The sequence below is a fragment of the Oryctolagus cuniculus genome, chromosome 17, assembly GCF_051225735.1.
Source record: "Oryctolagus cuniculus isolate XC-2025 breed Fujian yellow rabbit chromosome 17, ASM5122573v1, whole genome shotgun sequence".
Classification (NCBI taxonomy): Eukaryota; Metazoa; Chordata; class Mammalia; order Lagomorpha; family Leporidae; genus Oryctolagus; species Oryctolagus cuniculus.
The window spans coordinates 45523138-45539322 of NC_142883.1; the positions used below are offsets into that span (position 1 = coordinate 45523138).

The following is a 16185-nucleotide window of genomic DNA, read 5'->3' on the forward strand; positions in this document are numbered from 1 at the left end:
TGAAAGATTGAGAGAGAGAGATCATCCGTCTGCTGTTTTACTTCGCATATGGCCACAATGGCCAGGGTCCAGGCTGAAGTCAGGAACCACAAATTCCATCCAAGCCTCCCACACAAGTGGCAGGGACCAAGTACTTGGGAATTTTCTGCTGCTCTTCCAGACACATTAGCAGGGAGCTGTATTAGAAGTGGAGGAGGCCGGCGCCGCGGCTCACTAGGCTAATCCTCTGCCTAGCGGCGCCGGCACACCGGGTTCTAGTCCCGGTCGGGGCGCCGGATTCTGTCCCGGTTGCCCCTCTTCCAGGCCAGCTCTCTGCTGTGGCCAGGGAGTGCAGTGGAGGATGGCCCAGGTGCTTGGGCCCTGCACCCCATGGGAGACCAGGAAAAGCACCTGGCTCCTGGCTTCTGCCATCCGATCAGTGCGGTGCGCCGGCCGCAGCGCGCCGACCGCGGCGGCCATTGGAGGGTGAACCAACGGCAAAAGGAAGACCTTTCTCTCTGTCTCTCTCTCACTGTCCACTCTGCCTGTCAAAAAAAAAAAAAATTAAAAAAAAAAAAAAAAAAAAAGAAGTGGAGGAGCTGGGCTGGCGCCACGGCTCACTTGGTTAATCCTCTGCCTGCAGCGCCGACACCCCAGGTTCTAGTCCCAGTTGGGGCGCCAGATTCTGTACCGGTTGCTCCTCTTCCAGTCCAGCTCTCTGCTGTGGCCTGGGAAGGCAGTGGAGGATGGCTCAAGTGCTTGGGCCCTGCACCCGCATGGGAGACCAGGATTGGTGCGGCGCGCTGGCCGTAGCGGCCATTTAGGGGGTGAACCAACGGAAAAGGAAGACCTTTCTCTCTTTCTCTCTGTCTCTCTCTCACTAACCCTGCCTGTCCAAAAAAAAAAAAGAAGAAGAAGTGGAGGAGCTTGAACTTGAACCAACACTCCAGTATGTGATATGCTGGAGGCAGCTTAACTCACTGTACCACAATGCTGTCCCACTTTTCATTTTATTTGAAAGGCAGAAAAAGATCTTCTACCTATTTGTTCACTCCCCAAGTTGTATACAACAGGCAGAGCTGAGTCAGGCCAACACTATGAGCTCAGAACTCCATCCAGGTCTCCCATGTTGGTGGCAGGCACCCAGGCACTTGCACTGTCATCTGCTGCTTCCCAAGATGCACATTAGCAGGAAGCTAGATCGGAAGCTGAGTACCTGGGACTGGAACCAGGCACTCGGCTGTGGTATGCCTGTATTCCAGGTGGTAACTTGGCCTCTTGAACTTTAATCCTACATTCCTCTAAACATGTAGAAATCCATAAATTTCTTTTTGAATACTATTTTAACTGTCTCACAAATTTTCTAGTGCAGTTTTTTTTTTTTTTTTTTTTAAGATTTATTTATTTGAAAGGCAGAGTTACGGAAAGAGGAGAGACAAGTCTTCTTCCATTCGCTGATTCACCCTGGAGCTGGGCTGATCTGAAGCCAGGAACTCCATCCAGGTCTCCCAAGTGGGCGCAGGGGCCCAAATGCTTGGGCATCTTCTACTGCTTTTCCAGGCCATTATCAGAGAGCTGGATCAGAAGTGGAGCAGCCAGGACACAAACTGGTGCCCATATGGGATGCTGGTGCCACAGGCAGAGGCTCAGCCTACTATGCCACAGCACTAGCCCCTCTAGTTTAGTGTTTTTACATTTTTTTAAATAAATATTTAATAATTTCCTTTATGATTTCTTCTTTACCCTGAGAATTTAGAGAATTTAGAGGTGTGGCTTAGTTTCTAAACATATGGGTTTGGGTTTTTTGGTAGATGCTTTTGTTGTTCCAGTTTCCTACTTTTATTGTATTATAATCAAATAACATAAGATTGATGTTTATTCTGTTTTCAAAATTTTTATAATTTTCATTTTATTTGAAAGGCATACAGGCAGATCTTCACTGCTGGTTCACTCTTCAAATACCTGCAGCAGCCTGAGCTGGGCTAGGCTAAAGTTGGGAGCTTGGAACTCCATCTAGGTCTCCCATGTAGGTGACAGAGACCCAACCACTTGAGCCATCACCACTGCAGGAAGCTAGAATCAGGAGTGGAGCTGGGATTTGAACCCAGGCACTTCAGTGTAAAGTGCAGATGTCTTAACTGGCATCTTATGGGCTAGGCCAAATGTTTGCCCCTATTTTTATTGTTGATGTTAGTTTCAGAGAGAAATAAGGTAAATTTGCCATCTAAAATTATTGATGTCCCTATGCTTCTAACAGTTTTATATACATATATATTTATAACAGTCGTGTTGAGACCAGATTCTCATACCATAAAATCCATTGGTTGTTAGTATATCAGAGTTGTGTTGCCATCATCAGTCTAATTTTTAGGACATTTTTGTCACCCCACAAAGAAACCTATCCGTTCAGCTGTCATTCCTATTCTGCCTTCTCTCTACCCTCTTGGCAAGTAATTGATTTTCTGACCTTATAGATTTGTCTGTACTTGACATTCAAATAAGAGGAATCATGTAATATGTGACTTTTTTAGATTTTTTCCACATAGCAAATTTTTTTTCAGAGTATATCCGTATTGTAGCTTATCAGTGCTTCTTTCCTTTTGTGGCTGAATAATACTATGCTGTAGTGGATATACATACCATAATTTGTTTATTCTTTCGTCAATAGGGGACATGTGGGTTGTTTCTACTACTTAGCTATCATAAATCATGCTGTTACAAACATTTGTATACAAGCTTTGTGTGGGTATATATTTTCACTTCTGTTAAGTATACACTTAGGAATGGAGTAGTTGGGTTACATGGTAACTCCACATTTAACCTTTGAGGAACTGCCAGGATGTTTTCCAAAGTGGCTACACTTTTAAAGTCCCACCAGCGATGTATGAGGGCTGTAATTCCTCCACATTCTCAGGAACATTTATTACTTTTTTATTTTGGCCATCCTGTTGGGTGTGAATTGCCATTTCATTGTGGTTTATTTCGTGTTTCCCTAATATCTAATCATGTTGAGCTTTTCACATGCTTGTTGGCTATTCCTGTATCTCCTTTGAAGAAATGGTTGTTCACTTCCTTTGTCCATTTTTAAATTTTTTTTATTCTTAAATTGTAAGAATTCTTTGAGATGTAAGTCCAAAAACAGATAAATGATTACAAATATTTTCTATGTTCTTGGGTTTTACTTTCTTGACGATGTATTTTGAAAAGTAACAGTTGTTAATTCTGATGAATATGATTTGTCTGTTGTTTTCTGTTACCATTTGTGTTTTTGGTTTTAGCTGCACAGATTTTCTTGTGTCTAATTCAGGGTGAAAAAGTTGTATTTTCTTATCCAAGCTTGATAGTTTTAGTTCTCTAGTCTTTTGTTTATGGATCCCTAGTTACACCAGCACGATTTGTTAAAGAGATTTTTCTTTTCCCATTGAATTGTCTTGGCACTATTTTGTTTATTTGAAAGCTATATTTCTAGAAGCATAAATGTTTGTGATAGCCTGATTTAGGTATTCTTCCTTCAAGATAGCACCCTCCTTTGCCCTTTATATTTGTTTCAAGCTTTTGATTTACATTTGCCCTTCATATTTTCTTTTTTTAAATTTTTTTTGAAGGCAGAGTGGACAGTGAGAGAGAGAGACAGAGAGAAAGGTCTTCCTTTGCCGTTGGTTCACCCTCCAATGGCCGCCGCGGCCGGCGCACCGCGCTGATCGATGGCAAGAGCCAGGTACTTATCCTGGTCTCCCATGGGGTGCAGGGCCCAAGTACTTGGGCCATCCTCCACTGCACTCCCTGGCCACAGCAGAGAGCTGGCCTGGAAGAGGGGCAACCGGGACAGAATCCGGCGCCCCGACCGGGACTAGAACCCAGTGTGCTGGCAAGGATTAGCCTAGTGAGCCACAGCGCCGGCTGCCCTTCATATTTTCTCCACCCACTTATTTGCAGCATTTCTGTATCCTTTAGTATTTAGACTTTCTCCTGATTTCTGGATCTTTTTAAAACCTAATGTCAGTCTGTCTTTTTTAAATTTTCTTTTTTTAATTTTCCACGTTTGAAATTAGCACATTTTGGGGTGGCATTTAGCCTAGTGGTTAAGGTGCTGGTTAAGGCTGCATATCTGAGTGCCTCGGTTTGACTCTTTTTTAAAAAAATTTAGTTATTTATTTGAAAATGAGAGTTACACAGAGAGAGAAGAGAGGCAGAGAGAGAGAGAGGGGTCCTCCATCCGCTGGTTCACTCCCCAGTTTGCTGCAATGGCCAGAGCTACACCCATCTGAAGCCAGGAGCTAGGGAGCTTCTTCCGGGTCTCCCACATGGGTGCAGGGGCCCAAGCAGTTGGGCCATCCTCTACTGCTTTCCAAGGCCATAGCAGAGAGCTGGATCAGAAGTGGAGCAGCTGGGTCTCGAACCAACGCCTATATGGGATGCCAGGGCGTTAACCTGTTGCGCCACAGTGCCGGCCCCTTTGGTTTGACTCTTTGCTCTAGCTCCTGATTCCAGTTTCTTGCTAATGTGGACACTGGGAGGCAGTGCAGGATGAGTAGGAGAAGAGAAGAAAACCAGAAGACTGTCAGAGTGTGCCATGGTTCTTATGTTGAAGGCAGGGGTGATACAGTGATGCTTGTAACAACGGAAGGAACTGAGCACCTAGATATAAATCTGGACTTGTTTGGGGCGGTGACCCCAATGAAGACTTAAACTAAAATACAGTGAAAATACAGTTATTTTCTCAATAACATGACTTTTTAAAGATCCAGATTTGTACTGTTAAATGAATACCCTCCATATCTCTGTACCTTGTTTGAAAAAACAACCTTGGTGGGTACAACGTTGAGGCACAGGAAATTAAGCCACAGTTTACAACACCAGTGTCCCATTTCAGAGTGTTAAGTTTAAGTCCTGGCTCCTCTGTATAGGATTCAACTTCCTGATAATGTACCTGGGAAAGCACCTGCCAAACACATAGGAGATCCAAATGGAATTCTAGGCTCTGAGCCTTAGCCTAGCCCAGCCCTGGCTGTTGCAGCTGTTTGTGAGTGAATCAGTGGATGGTAGATTGATCAATCCATCCCTCTCCCCACCTCTCCCCATCTCTCACTCTGCCTTTCAAATAAATAAATAATTTTAAAAATCTTTTCATTTCTTCCTCATATGTTCAGGAGAGCTTCTTGGTCTAATAGTCCACCTCACTTAGATAGTTTTTATCTATATCTATTCACACATTTAACCATATTTTAATATTTTTGTTTTAACTGTATTTTCCAGTAACATTATTTAGAATTGCTTCTTTTTAAAAACTGCCTATTTGTTCTTCATGTTACCAGTATCCCTTCTTGTCCTTAAGAATATATATTATGATCATTTAAAATGTATGTTGTCGGGTTCATTCTGTTTAATTTGATATATGTTCACTTTTTGTCCCTTTAGCCTTCAAAACAATTATAATAGTTCTTAAACTTTTTCATTGTTTATTTTCCTAATGAGCTAGCTCATTTTCCATTGGGTTATCAGCCACTTGAGTTTTTCTAGTTATGTGGTTGGGAGGAGCAGTAAGGTTAGTAGGAAAAAAGAAGAACCTCTGGACAGAGAACTTGTGATGTTAATGGGCTTCCCATTTGCTCCGTCTGCTAAGTCCCTCCTGGTAATTCCATCATATCATTGTTCTTTTTTGAGAATAATCTCCTGTGATAGTCTGTTGAGCCATCAGATCAGAGATGCCACCCTAGCCAGGCTGGAGTGCTGCTCTGATGTTCAACCCTAAAGCACTAGGGAGGTATTGCTTTTCTGTCTCAGAGAAGACAAGAGAGAGAGAGAGCATACCTGGAAAGCTTTCTGTCATCCTGCTCCACCTCCGCAACCTGAGGTATGCACTGTACTCCTCAACTCTGGGTTGCTGCTCTGGCTTCATTCCAAACACAAGCCAGTTAGCTTCTGTTTCTTCAGGGATCTTTCATTGTTAATCTTTGCTTCTCAGTTCAAACTTCTCTGACTTACGTAATATCTTCAAAGGGAGATATCCTAGCTTGATGGCTTGTCAGGAAATTTAAGTTGCATATGAATAATTTTAACAAACATGCGTATAGGGGCAGGCATTTAGTCTAATGGTTAAAATTCCAGTGAGACACCTGTGTCTCATGTAGGCGTACCAGAGTTCAATGCCCAGCTCTCCCTCCAGTTTCTGACTCCAACTTCCTGCTGGTACAGACCATCTAAGGCAGCAGTAGTCATATATGGCCATTTTGAGTACACGGAATTTTTTTTGTACACATTTACTTTTCTAATATTTAATTTCAACTTTCGTTAGTTTTATATTTAGCGATCACGTGTTTTCTTTGACAGAGGGAGCACAACACAGGGTAATAAAAGTAAACGTATCTGGAGCTGTTACTGAGATAATTCAGAAAATGAAAAATTTAGGTCTCAGTAAACATTATTTTGGGGATAGGCATTTGCCATAGTGGTTAAGATGCCACTTCGAATACCTAGATTTGAGTTCTAGCGCTGCACCCATTTCTGCTAAGTTGTACCCTTGGAGAAAGCAGGTGATGACTCAAGTGGTTGGGTTTTTGCCACCTACATGGAAGCCCCAGATTGAGCTCCCTGGCTCCCAGCTTCAGCCTGTCCCAGTCTCAGCTGTTGCAAGCATTTGGGGAGTGAACCATTAGATGGGAGTTGTTTCTTTCTCTTTCTCTTTTTCTTTCTCTTTCTCTTTCTCTCTCTCTCTCTCTCTCTCTCTCTCTCTCTCTGCTTTTCAAATAAAGTGAATAAATGAGAATTATTTTTATTTTCTTGCTAAACAATTTATAATCATTATGCTTTGAGCATTTGATATGTAGAATATGGATAATATTGATAGTGAATAGGAAGCTGAGTGAGGAGATTTTCAGTTCTCAAGGATGTTTTTGTTACATATTTTGAAAATAAATTTATAGATAATTCAAGTTAAAGCTAAAATATCTTCACGTCAAGGTTTCAGAAGCTACAGAAGGGTGCTTTGTTAGGATTCGGGCCGTTTTTCATTGAGCAACCATGAATAAAGACAGATGGATCAGCCAGTCTTAACTCAGAAAAAAACTGTATAGCCTTCTATTCTTGTGCAGCTTTGCTTTTGTTCGTTCTGTAGTCTACTTGTCTTTGACCTGCTTTTGGCTACTTATTCTAACTTCACCTATTTTTGGATGCCTGCTTTCTGTTCCTAAAATCAGTCTTATATGTATTTATCAAAGACATTGTTGGCTTACATATAGTATTTGAGCCTGGCTCCTGGCTTTGGATCGGTGCAGCTCTGGCCATGTAGCTAGTTGGGGAGTGAACCAACAGATGGAAGACCTCTCTCTCTGTCTCTCTCTCTCTCTCTGACTCTCCTTCTCTCTCTGTGTAACTCTTTCAAATAAATAAATAAATCTTAAAAAAAAAAAAAAAACCCTCTGTTCATCACTGGAAAAAAATGTCTTTAGGCCGGCGCCGCAGCTCAATAGGCTAGTCCTCCATCTAGCGGTGCTGGCACACCAGGTTCTAGTCCCGGTTGGGGCGCCGGATTCTTTCCCGGTTGCCCCTCTTCCAGGCCAGCTCTCTGCTGTGGCCCGGGAAGGCAGTGGAGGATGGCCCAAGTGCTTGGGCCCTGAACCCCATGGGAGACCAGGATAAGCACCTGGCTCCTGCCTTCGGATCAGCACGGTGCACTGGCCACAGCGCGCCAGCCGCGGTGGCCATTGGAGGGTGAACCAACGGCAAAGGAAGACCTTTCTCTCTGTCTCTCTCTCTCACTGTCCACTCTGCCTGTCAAAAAATAAAAAAATGAATAAATTAAAAAAAGAAAGGATCTGTCTATAACATTTTCTCTCTCACATCTGTACAACGTAGGAGTGCATCTTTGTTTGCCAATATTGAGTAATATCTTTTAAAAAATCTTTACCAGTTGATAAATGATAAAAATGAACTTTCACTTGTTTTTAAAACAATTATTTTCCTTCTAGTTAATAATCATTTGTATTTTCTGTGTTCTAAATTTTCTGTTTATAGCTGTGTCTATTTTTTTTCTGTTAATTGTTTGTCTTAGGTCTGTGGTTATATAGTAAAAATTTCAGGTACCCTTCAAAACATTTAAGCAGGTTTTGTACTTAAGATTTGTGTGAATGTGAACAAATAAAGCCCATGATAAAGGCTACTGAGTTGTAAGACTGTTGCTAAGTTGAAAAAAGAACAGGAAGTTCTCTTTGAGTTCCTAGCACAGCAGAAAATTGTAGTTCTAAGCCATTTGAAGGGTTGTTTCTTGGACTGTTTTTCTTAAGCTAAGAGCTATTTTGGGTAGGTGAATAGGCAGACCTCTTCAAAAAGAAGCACTTTTTCCATTGTGCTTTATTATGGAATGACAGATTTTTAAAAAAAATAATTGGTTTTTTCCAATTTTTTCTTAAATTAGAAATTATTTTTGACTAAAGAAAGGTAATTTAATAATATAACTAATGATCCAATATGTAATTTTTTTTGTTGTTGCTTTTAGTCATCAGACTACATTCTGCTTATTGGTGAAGGAGTTCCAATAATGCTTGCAGAGCTCTTTCTTTTCTGGTAGTTATCAAAGCCCAGGAGGTAATATGGTGGTGACAGAAGAAAGGCACCCCATCTTATTCCATCTTTTTTATATTCTTGAGCTAACTGTGAACCTTATAAAACAAAACAAAAACCTCCCATATCAAGTCAAATTGATTAAATAGTTTTCTCTACACAGAACTAACAAAATTTCTAGTTGCAATATTTTTCTTAATTCTGCAGTTCATGATGCATATACTTGACCACATATTAACCCTTAAAAGTGTGTGTGTGTGTGTGTGTGTATGTAGATACAGAGAGAATTGCTGTATATTGTGAGTATATATAAAATAGGCCAGGTACTTTCTCCCCCCGCCTTTTTTTTATACGCATTTCTCATTTGTAATTAAACCTAATAGGAACCAACAAACTTTTAGACATAAAGATTAAAATGTTGACCAAATGTGGCTCTCTTCTGACTAGACCATAAACTTTTTTGTAGTGCTTAATCTAACTACTGCTCCACATTATAGGGTCTTAGAATGTGTTTGCTAAATTAAGTTAAACTGTTTGACAGATGGGGCCACTGCTGTGGCGTAGCCTCTTCCTGCAACCCCAGCATCCCACATTGGTACCAGTTCAAGTCTCCTCTTCTGATCTAGCTCCCTGCTAATGCTCCTGGGAAAGCAGCAAAAGATGGCCCAAATACATTTATAATGTATTTTCCATAGTTAGTGTAGCAACCATAGTTAGTATAGCAACTCTGAAATTAGAGGCTAATATGTAGGCAGATATTTATTATATTGCTTGTCACATTTATGTTTTTTTTAAAGATTTATTAATTTAAAAGTCAAAGTGAAGTGTGCACATGTGCACACACACACACACACACAGGTGAGGTGGTAAGGGTGGAGAGAGATCTTTTCATCCATAGATTCACTCCCCCAAATACCTGCAACAGCTGGAGCTGGGCCAGGCTGAAACCAGGGGCCTGGAATTCCATCAAGGTCTCCCATGTGGATGGCAGGGGCCCAAAGACTTGGGCCATCATCCGTTACCTTCCTGGGCACATGAACAAGAAGCCGGTTTGGAAGCAGAGGAATTGGGACTCAAACTGGCACTGTGATATGGGATGCAGGCATAATGAGCAGTAGCTTAATCTCTTGCACCACGGTGCCAACCCACATTTATATTGTAATTGTTGCCTTGGATATTTGTCTTCCCTTCAGACCATTTATATCTCAAGACAGAGACTGTGCTTGTTTTTCCATTAACCTCAGGACTTCCAACAGTGTCTGGTATGGAAGACTATTCAGTATGTATTACTTGAATGATTATAGCCATAGATAGTTCTTGCTGCCCAAAGGTCTTAAATATAAACTGGATTCTTGATGGATTACATTCAAAAGTGCATGTTAAACTAATAGGATTTTTGTTGCTGAGAATCACACCATTATAGTATTAAAGGTACCTAAGATGTTATCTAGTCCAGTCTTCACTCCCTTAACACCACAGTCATACACATGCATTCATTGGCACACAGCAAGTTGAAATCTGTAGAGGCTAAATGATGTAGTGATGAAGTTAGGACTAAAAGTCCATATTCCCCCGTTTTTTCCTGTACCATTTTATTCTCTTATACCTTGCAGTCTGATAATATTCCATGAGAATTGATTTGTTTAGGAAAATGTTAATTTAATTGATAATATTAACTTTTTGCCTTTAAAAGTAAGGAACCAGTTGCCAGCTAGAATACTGGAAAAGAAATTTTGAATTGATTTAAACAGTGACAGCGTTTTTCTGTTTTATAGACCTCCGTGAGTGAAAGCCTTCAAAGGGAAGCTGCTAAGAAACAGGCCATGAAACAGGTAAGGCAGACGAGTAAAGTAAATGCAGTCAGTGAAGTCTTCCAGCTCATTTGTTTTTAAATAAATTCTTTAAAAATATTTATTTTATTTATTTGGAGATCTTCCATCTGCAGGTTCACTCCTCAAATGGATGCCATGACCAGATCTGGACTAGGCTGAAGTTAGGAGCCTGAAACTGCATCTGAGCCTCCTACATGGGTGGCAGGGGCCCAACTACTTGGGTCTTCATCTGCTCTCTTCCCAGTGAGGAAGGTGGATATACATGGAGCAGCCAGTACTTAACAGGCACTCATGTGGGAGGCTGGCATCACAGGCAGCAACTTAACCCACTGTGCCACAATGCCTCCCCCCAGCTCATATTTTTGAGTGTCGTTCAGTGTCTAGATACTGAGACTAAAACAGAGTAGTATGTGTAATGAAATAATTTGATCTTGACTCTTGTTTTCTAAAAATATGTGAGAATGTTTCTTGATTTATATAGACTACACATTTCCTGTATAGATTTTACAGGAAAAATTATGTAAATGAAGAATTAACTTTTCATTTCTGAACACCAAATTTACTTGCAGACTTCAATAGTCTGACAGTGGATTATTTGGCTTCTTTGTTTATTAGTAAATCATTGCTTATGAGCTTGCTTGCCCCCCAAAAAAACTATTCAAAGTGATTTCACACTTTTATAATTATTTAAAATTCATCTACCAAGAAAGGGGAGTATAAGGTAATTTTTAAAAAATTTATTTAATTAACTTTACTTTTCGGTGGTTTTAGGTTTACAGAAAAATTGAACAGAAAATAAAGAGGCCAGCGCTGCGGCTCAATAGGCTAATCCTCCAACTGCGGCGCTGGCACACCAAGTTCTAGTCCCAGTCGGGTGCCGGATTCTGTCCTGGTTGCTCCTCTTCCAGTCTAGCTCTCTGCTGTGGCCCGGGAGTGCAGTGGAGGATGGCCCAAGTCCTTGGGCCCTACACCCGCATGGGAGACCAGGAGAAGCACCTGGCTCCTGGCTTCGGATCAGCGTGGTGCGCCAGCCACAGTGCAGCGGCCATTAAGGGGTGAACCAACGGCAAAAGGAAGACCTTTCTCTCTGTCTCTCTCTCTCACTGTCCACTCTGCCTGTCAAAAAAAAAAAAAGTAAAGAAATTTCCCATACATTCTTTCATGTCCTCCTTCCACCACTTTCTTATGTTATTAACATCTTTTATTCCTGTGGTACATTTGTGGCTTTTGGTTTTTTGTTTGTTTGTTTGTTTTCAATTTATTTTTTTCCCCAAAAAAACCCTTTACAAGCTTCATGCATTTCATAAGTACAACTTTAGGAATATAGTGATTTTTCCCACTATACCCACTCTCCCACCCACTCTCCTCTTCCCTCTCCCATTCCTAGTCCCATTCTCCACTAAGATCCATTTTCAGTTAACTTTATACACAGAAGACCAATTCTATACTGAGTAAAGAGTTCAACAATTTGCATGAAAAAAAAAAACACTGTGTCCTTCAGTTTTTTTTTAATACTGTTTGTTGAACTCTTAACAAAATGTAGGTTTTGTGTTTTTTGGTTTTTTTCTTCTTTCGAAAAATGTCTGTTTAAGTCTTTTGCCCATTTTATCACTGGGTGGGTTGTTTTGTTGTTGAGTTTCTGGAGCTCTTTATATATTCTGGTTATTAATCCTTTATCAATTGAATAGTTTGCAATTAATTTCTATTCTGTCAGTTGCCTATTCACTTTCCTGAATGTTTCTTTTGCAGTATAGAAGCTTCTTAATTTGATGTTTCCCATTTGTTATTTTTATATTTGATTGCCTGTGCCTCTGGGGTCTTTCCCAAGAACTCTGCCTATGCCAATGTCTTGCTGGGTTTCCCCAATATTCTCTAACAATTTAATGGTATTGGGTCATAGATTTAGGTCTTTAATCCATTTTGAGTCGATTTTTGAGTAAGGTGTAAGGTAGGAATCTTCCTTCATACTTTGGCACGAGGAAATCCAGTTTTCCCAGCACCATTTGTTGAAGATCCTGTTCTTGCTCCAGGGATTGATTTTAACTCCTTTGTCAAATAGCAGTTGATTGTAGATGCTTGGATTGATTTCTGGTGTTTATATTCTGTTCCATTGGACTATCCATCTGTTTTTATACCAGTACCAGGCTGTTTTGATTATAACTACCCTGTAGTGTATCTAAAATCTGGTACTGTGATGCCTCTGGCTTTGTTTTTGTTGTATAAGATTGCTTTAGCTGTTCGGGGTCTCCTGTGTTTTCCATTTTTTCTATATCTGAGAAAAATGTCCTTGGTATTTTGATTGGTATCACATTGAATCTGCAGATTGCTTTCAGAAGTATGGACATTTTGATGATATGAATTCTTCCAATCCATGAATATGAAAGATTTTTCCATTTTTTTGTATCTTCTATTTCTTTCTTTAATGCTTTGTAATTCTCATTGTAGAGATCTTTGACATCTTTGGTTAAATTTATTCCAAGGTATTTGATTTTTTTTTTGTAGCTGGATCGTAAGTGGAGCAGCCAGGACTCAAACCGGCACCCATATGGGATGCTGGTACTGCAGTTGGTGTCTTTACTTGCTGTGCCACAGCACTTGCCCCGGAATGATCTTTCTGATGTGTTGTTGCATTCAATTGGCGAGAATTTTGTTGAGGATTTTTGCATCTATGTTCATGTGGGAAATTGGTCTCTAATTCTTTTTCTCTGTTGCATCTTTTTCAAGTTTAGGGATTAAGGTGATGCTGGCTTCATAGAAAGAATTTGGGAAGATTCCCTCTCTTTCAGTTGTTTTGAATAGCTTGAGAAGAATTGGAGTTCTTTTTCAAATGTCTAGTAGAATTCAGCAGTGTTTTGGGATTTTCCTTGTTGAGAGGGTCTTTATTACTGATTCAGTTTCTGTCCTGGTTATACATCTGTTTAGGTTTTCTGTGCCTTCCTGGCTCAATTTAGGTAGGTTGTATGTGTCGAGGAATTGACCCATTTGTTCTAGGTTTCCCCGTTTGTTGGCATACATCTCTTTGTAGTAATTTCTGATGATTCTTTTTTATGTCTGTGGTGTCTGTTGTTACATTTCCTTTCATCTCTAATTTTATTTATTTGGGTCTTCTCTCTCCTTTTTTTGGTTAGTTGGGCCAATGGTGTGTCAGTTTTGTTTATTTTTTCAAAAAACCCAGTTCTTCATTTTGCTGATCTTTTGTATTTTTTTGATTCAGTTTTGTTGATTTCTTCTCTAGTTAATTATTTCTTTTCTCCTACTAGTTTTGGGTTTGGTTTGCTGCTGTTTTTCTAGATCCTTCAGATGCATTGATAGCTCATTTATTTGTTGCCTTTCCAATTTCTTGATGTAGCACCAATTGCTATAAACTTTCCTGTTAACACTGTGTTTGCTGTATCCCATAAGTTTTAATATGTTGTATTGTCATCTTCATTTGTTTCCAGAAATTTTTTATTTCTCTTTTGATTTCTACAATGACCCACTGTTCATTCAGTACTATGTTGTTCTGTTTAGGTGTGTTTGCCAGGAGCCAGGAGCTTCTTCTGGGTCTCCCATGCAGGTGCAGGGGCCCAAGGACTTGGGCCATCTTCTGCTTTCCCAGGCCACAGCAAAGAGCTGGATAGGAAGTGGAGCAGCCAGGACTCGATCCGGCGCTCATATGGGATGGCGGTGCTTCTGGCCAGGGCGTTACCCTGTTGTGCCACAGTGCCAGCCCCGGCAATTATTTTTGAAGAATGATCTTTAATTCTTATAACAGTCGTGAGGCACATTCTATTACAATCCTCACTTTATAGTTGAGGAACTTAACACAAGTAAATTTGTGTGAGTTGCATGAGGTCACATACTAAATGGTAGAATTCTGTTCAAACCTACACAGTGAAATTACAGAGCTAAAGCTTGTAGCTACTGTGTTTTACTGCCTCCCTGGGGAATTAAATTATATAGCTAGTTAAATAATATTTTAGGGGTCAATGCTGTGGTGTAGTAGGTTAAGCCTCCTGCAGCACTGGCATCCCTTATGGGTGCTTGTTCATGTCCTGGCTGCTTTACTTCCAATCCAGCTCCCTGTTGATGGCCTAGGAAAGCAGAGGAAGGTGGCCCAAGTGCTTGGTCCCCTGAACCCATGTGGGACACCCTTGGGCCCCTGCACCTATATGGGAGACCCAGAAGAATCTCCTGGCTCCTGGCTTCTTTTCAGTGCAGCTCCGGCCATTGCAGCCATTTGGAAAGTGAACCAGTGGATGGAAGACCTTTCTTTCTCTGCCTCTCCTCCCTCTGTGTAACTCTGCCTTTCAAATAAATAAATAATCTTTAAAAAAATAAAGCTCCTTTTTTAGTTTGAGGTTTTATTGTTTGTTTGTTTTTTTAAACCATAAACTATATAAAAAGGATAATACTTAATGATCATCATGTTGGATTCATATCAGCAATGTGAGATCAGCTCAACTTTAGAAAATCAGTTGTAACTTCACATAAATGTAATAAATCCAACATGGGTGTAAAATATTGTCCTTTTTATATACCATTTCATTTGGTTTACTTAAATTTCATTAAGAATTTTCGTATAATAAGTGAAATTGGCCTGTGATTTTCCTTTTCTTTCTCCATAATTACTCAGATTGAAAAAATTAGAAAGTAACACTGTCAGGGGTTGGTGAATCTTATAAAATGAGCTAATTTTTTTAACGTTAATTTTATTTGTTTGAAAAGCAGAGTTACAGAAAGAGAAAGAGATCTTCCATCCACTGGTTCAGTCTGCAAATGGCTGCAACAGCTGGGGCCAGGCCAGGCCAAAGTCAGGAGCCTGGAAGCTTCATCCATGTCTCTCATGGAGGTGTAGAGGCTGAAATATTTGGGCCGTCTTCTGCTGCTTTCCCAGGCACATTAGCAGGGAGCTGGATGGGATGTAGAACACTTGATACTCGTAGTCAAAATGGACTAATATTTTTTAAGTTTGTTTCTACTTAATTAATTTTACTAATTAATTTGTTTCTATTTCATTGAAACATTAATTTTATTAATGTTTTCTTCATTCTATTTTCTTGGGATTTATTTTGTTATTTTTCTGACTTTGAAATGGGTACACATCTCTGTTGTTCAATCTGTTCTATTTTCTCATAGATGCATTTAAAGCTATACATTTCCTTCTAAGCATTGTTATATCTACCTCCACATTTTGATGTATTTTTGTTATTACATTCAAAGTATTTTCTAATTTCCATTGGGAGTTTTTTGTTTGATCCTTGTGTTATTTGAAAATATATAACTTAGTTCTAGGGGCCAGCGCCGTGGCTCACTTGGTTAATCCTCTGCCTGTGGTGCCGGCGTCCCATATGGGCGCCAGTTCTAGTCCTGGTTGCTCCTCTTCCAGTCCAGCTCTCTGCCATGGCCTGGGAAGGCAGTGGAGGATGGCCCAAGTGCTTGGGCCCCTGCACCCGCATGGGAGACCAGGAGGAAGTATCTGGCTCCTGGCTTTAGATCGGCATAGCTCCGGCCGTGGCAGCCTGGGGAGTGAACCAATGGAGGGAAGACCTTTCTCTCTCTCTCACTGTCTAACTCCAGCTATCAAAAAAAAAAAAAAAAAAAAAAAAAAAATATATATAACTTAGTTCTAAACATATGGAAGTTTTAGGTTACCTTTTTGTTACTGATTTCTAATTTGATTGTTTTATGTTGTAAGACCTTTCCTTGTTTCCTATTTTTAAAAATGTGCTGAGGTTTACTTTATTGTCCAATATAGTCAGTATTTATCAATATTCCCTCTAAATTTGGAAAATGTTCTACATGTGTCCATTGAGCCAGTCATGTTAATCCTTAA

The 16185-nt window shown here is 40.2% G+C and overlaps 1 protein-coding gene across 5 annotated transcripts in view; it reads left to right on the forward strand.

Annotated features, from left to right (window-relative positions):
- NSRP1 (nuclear speckle splicing regulatory protein 1) overlaps positions 1-16185 on the forward strand; it is a 64746-nt gene that overhangs the window by 37881 nt on the left and 10680 nt on the right. For 3 of the 5 annotated variants that reach the window (XM_051824605.3, XM_002718905.6, XM_070061162.2), the window contains one exon: positions 10314-10370. The exons of the other annotated variants lie outside the window; for them this stretch is intronic. In XM_051824605.3, coding sequence (XP_051680565.1) covers positions 10314-10370 — 57 coding nt within the window. The remainder of the gene's footprint in view (positions 1-10313; positions 10371-16185) is intronic. 5 annotated transcript variants of the gene reach the window in all.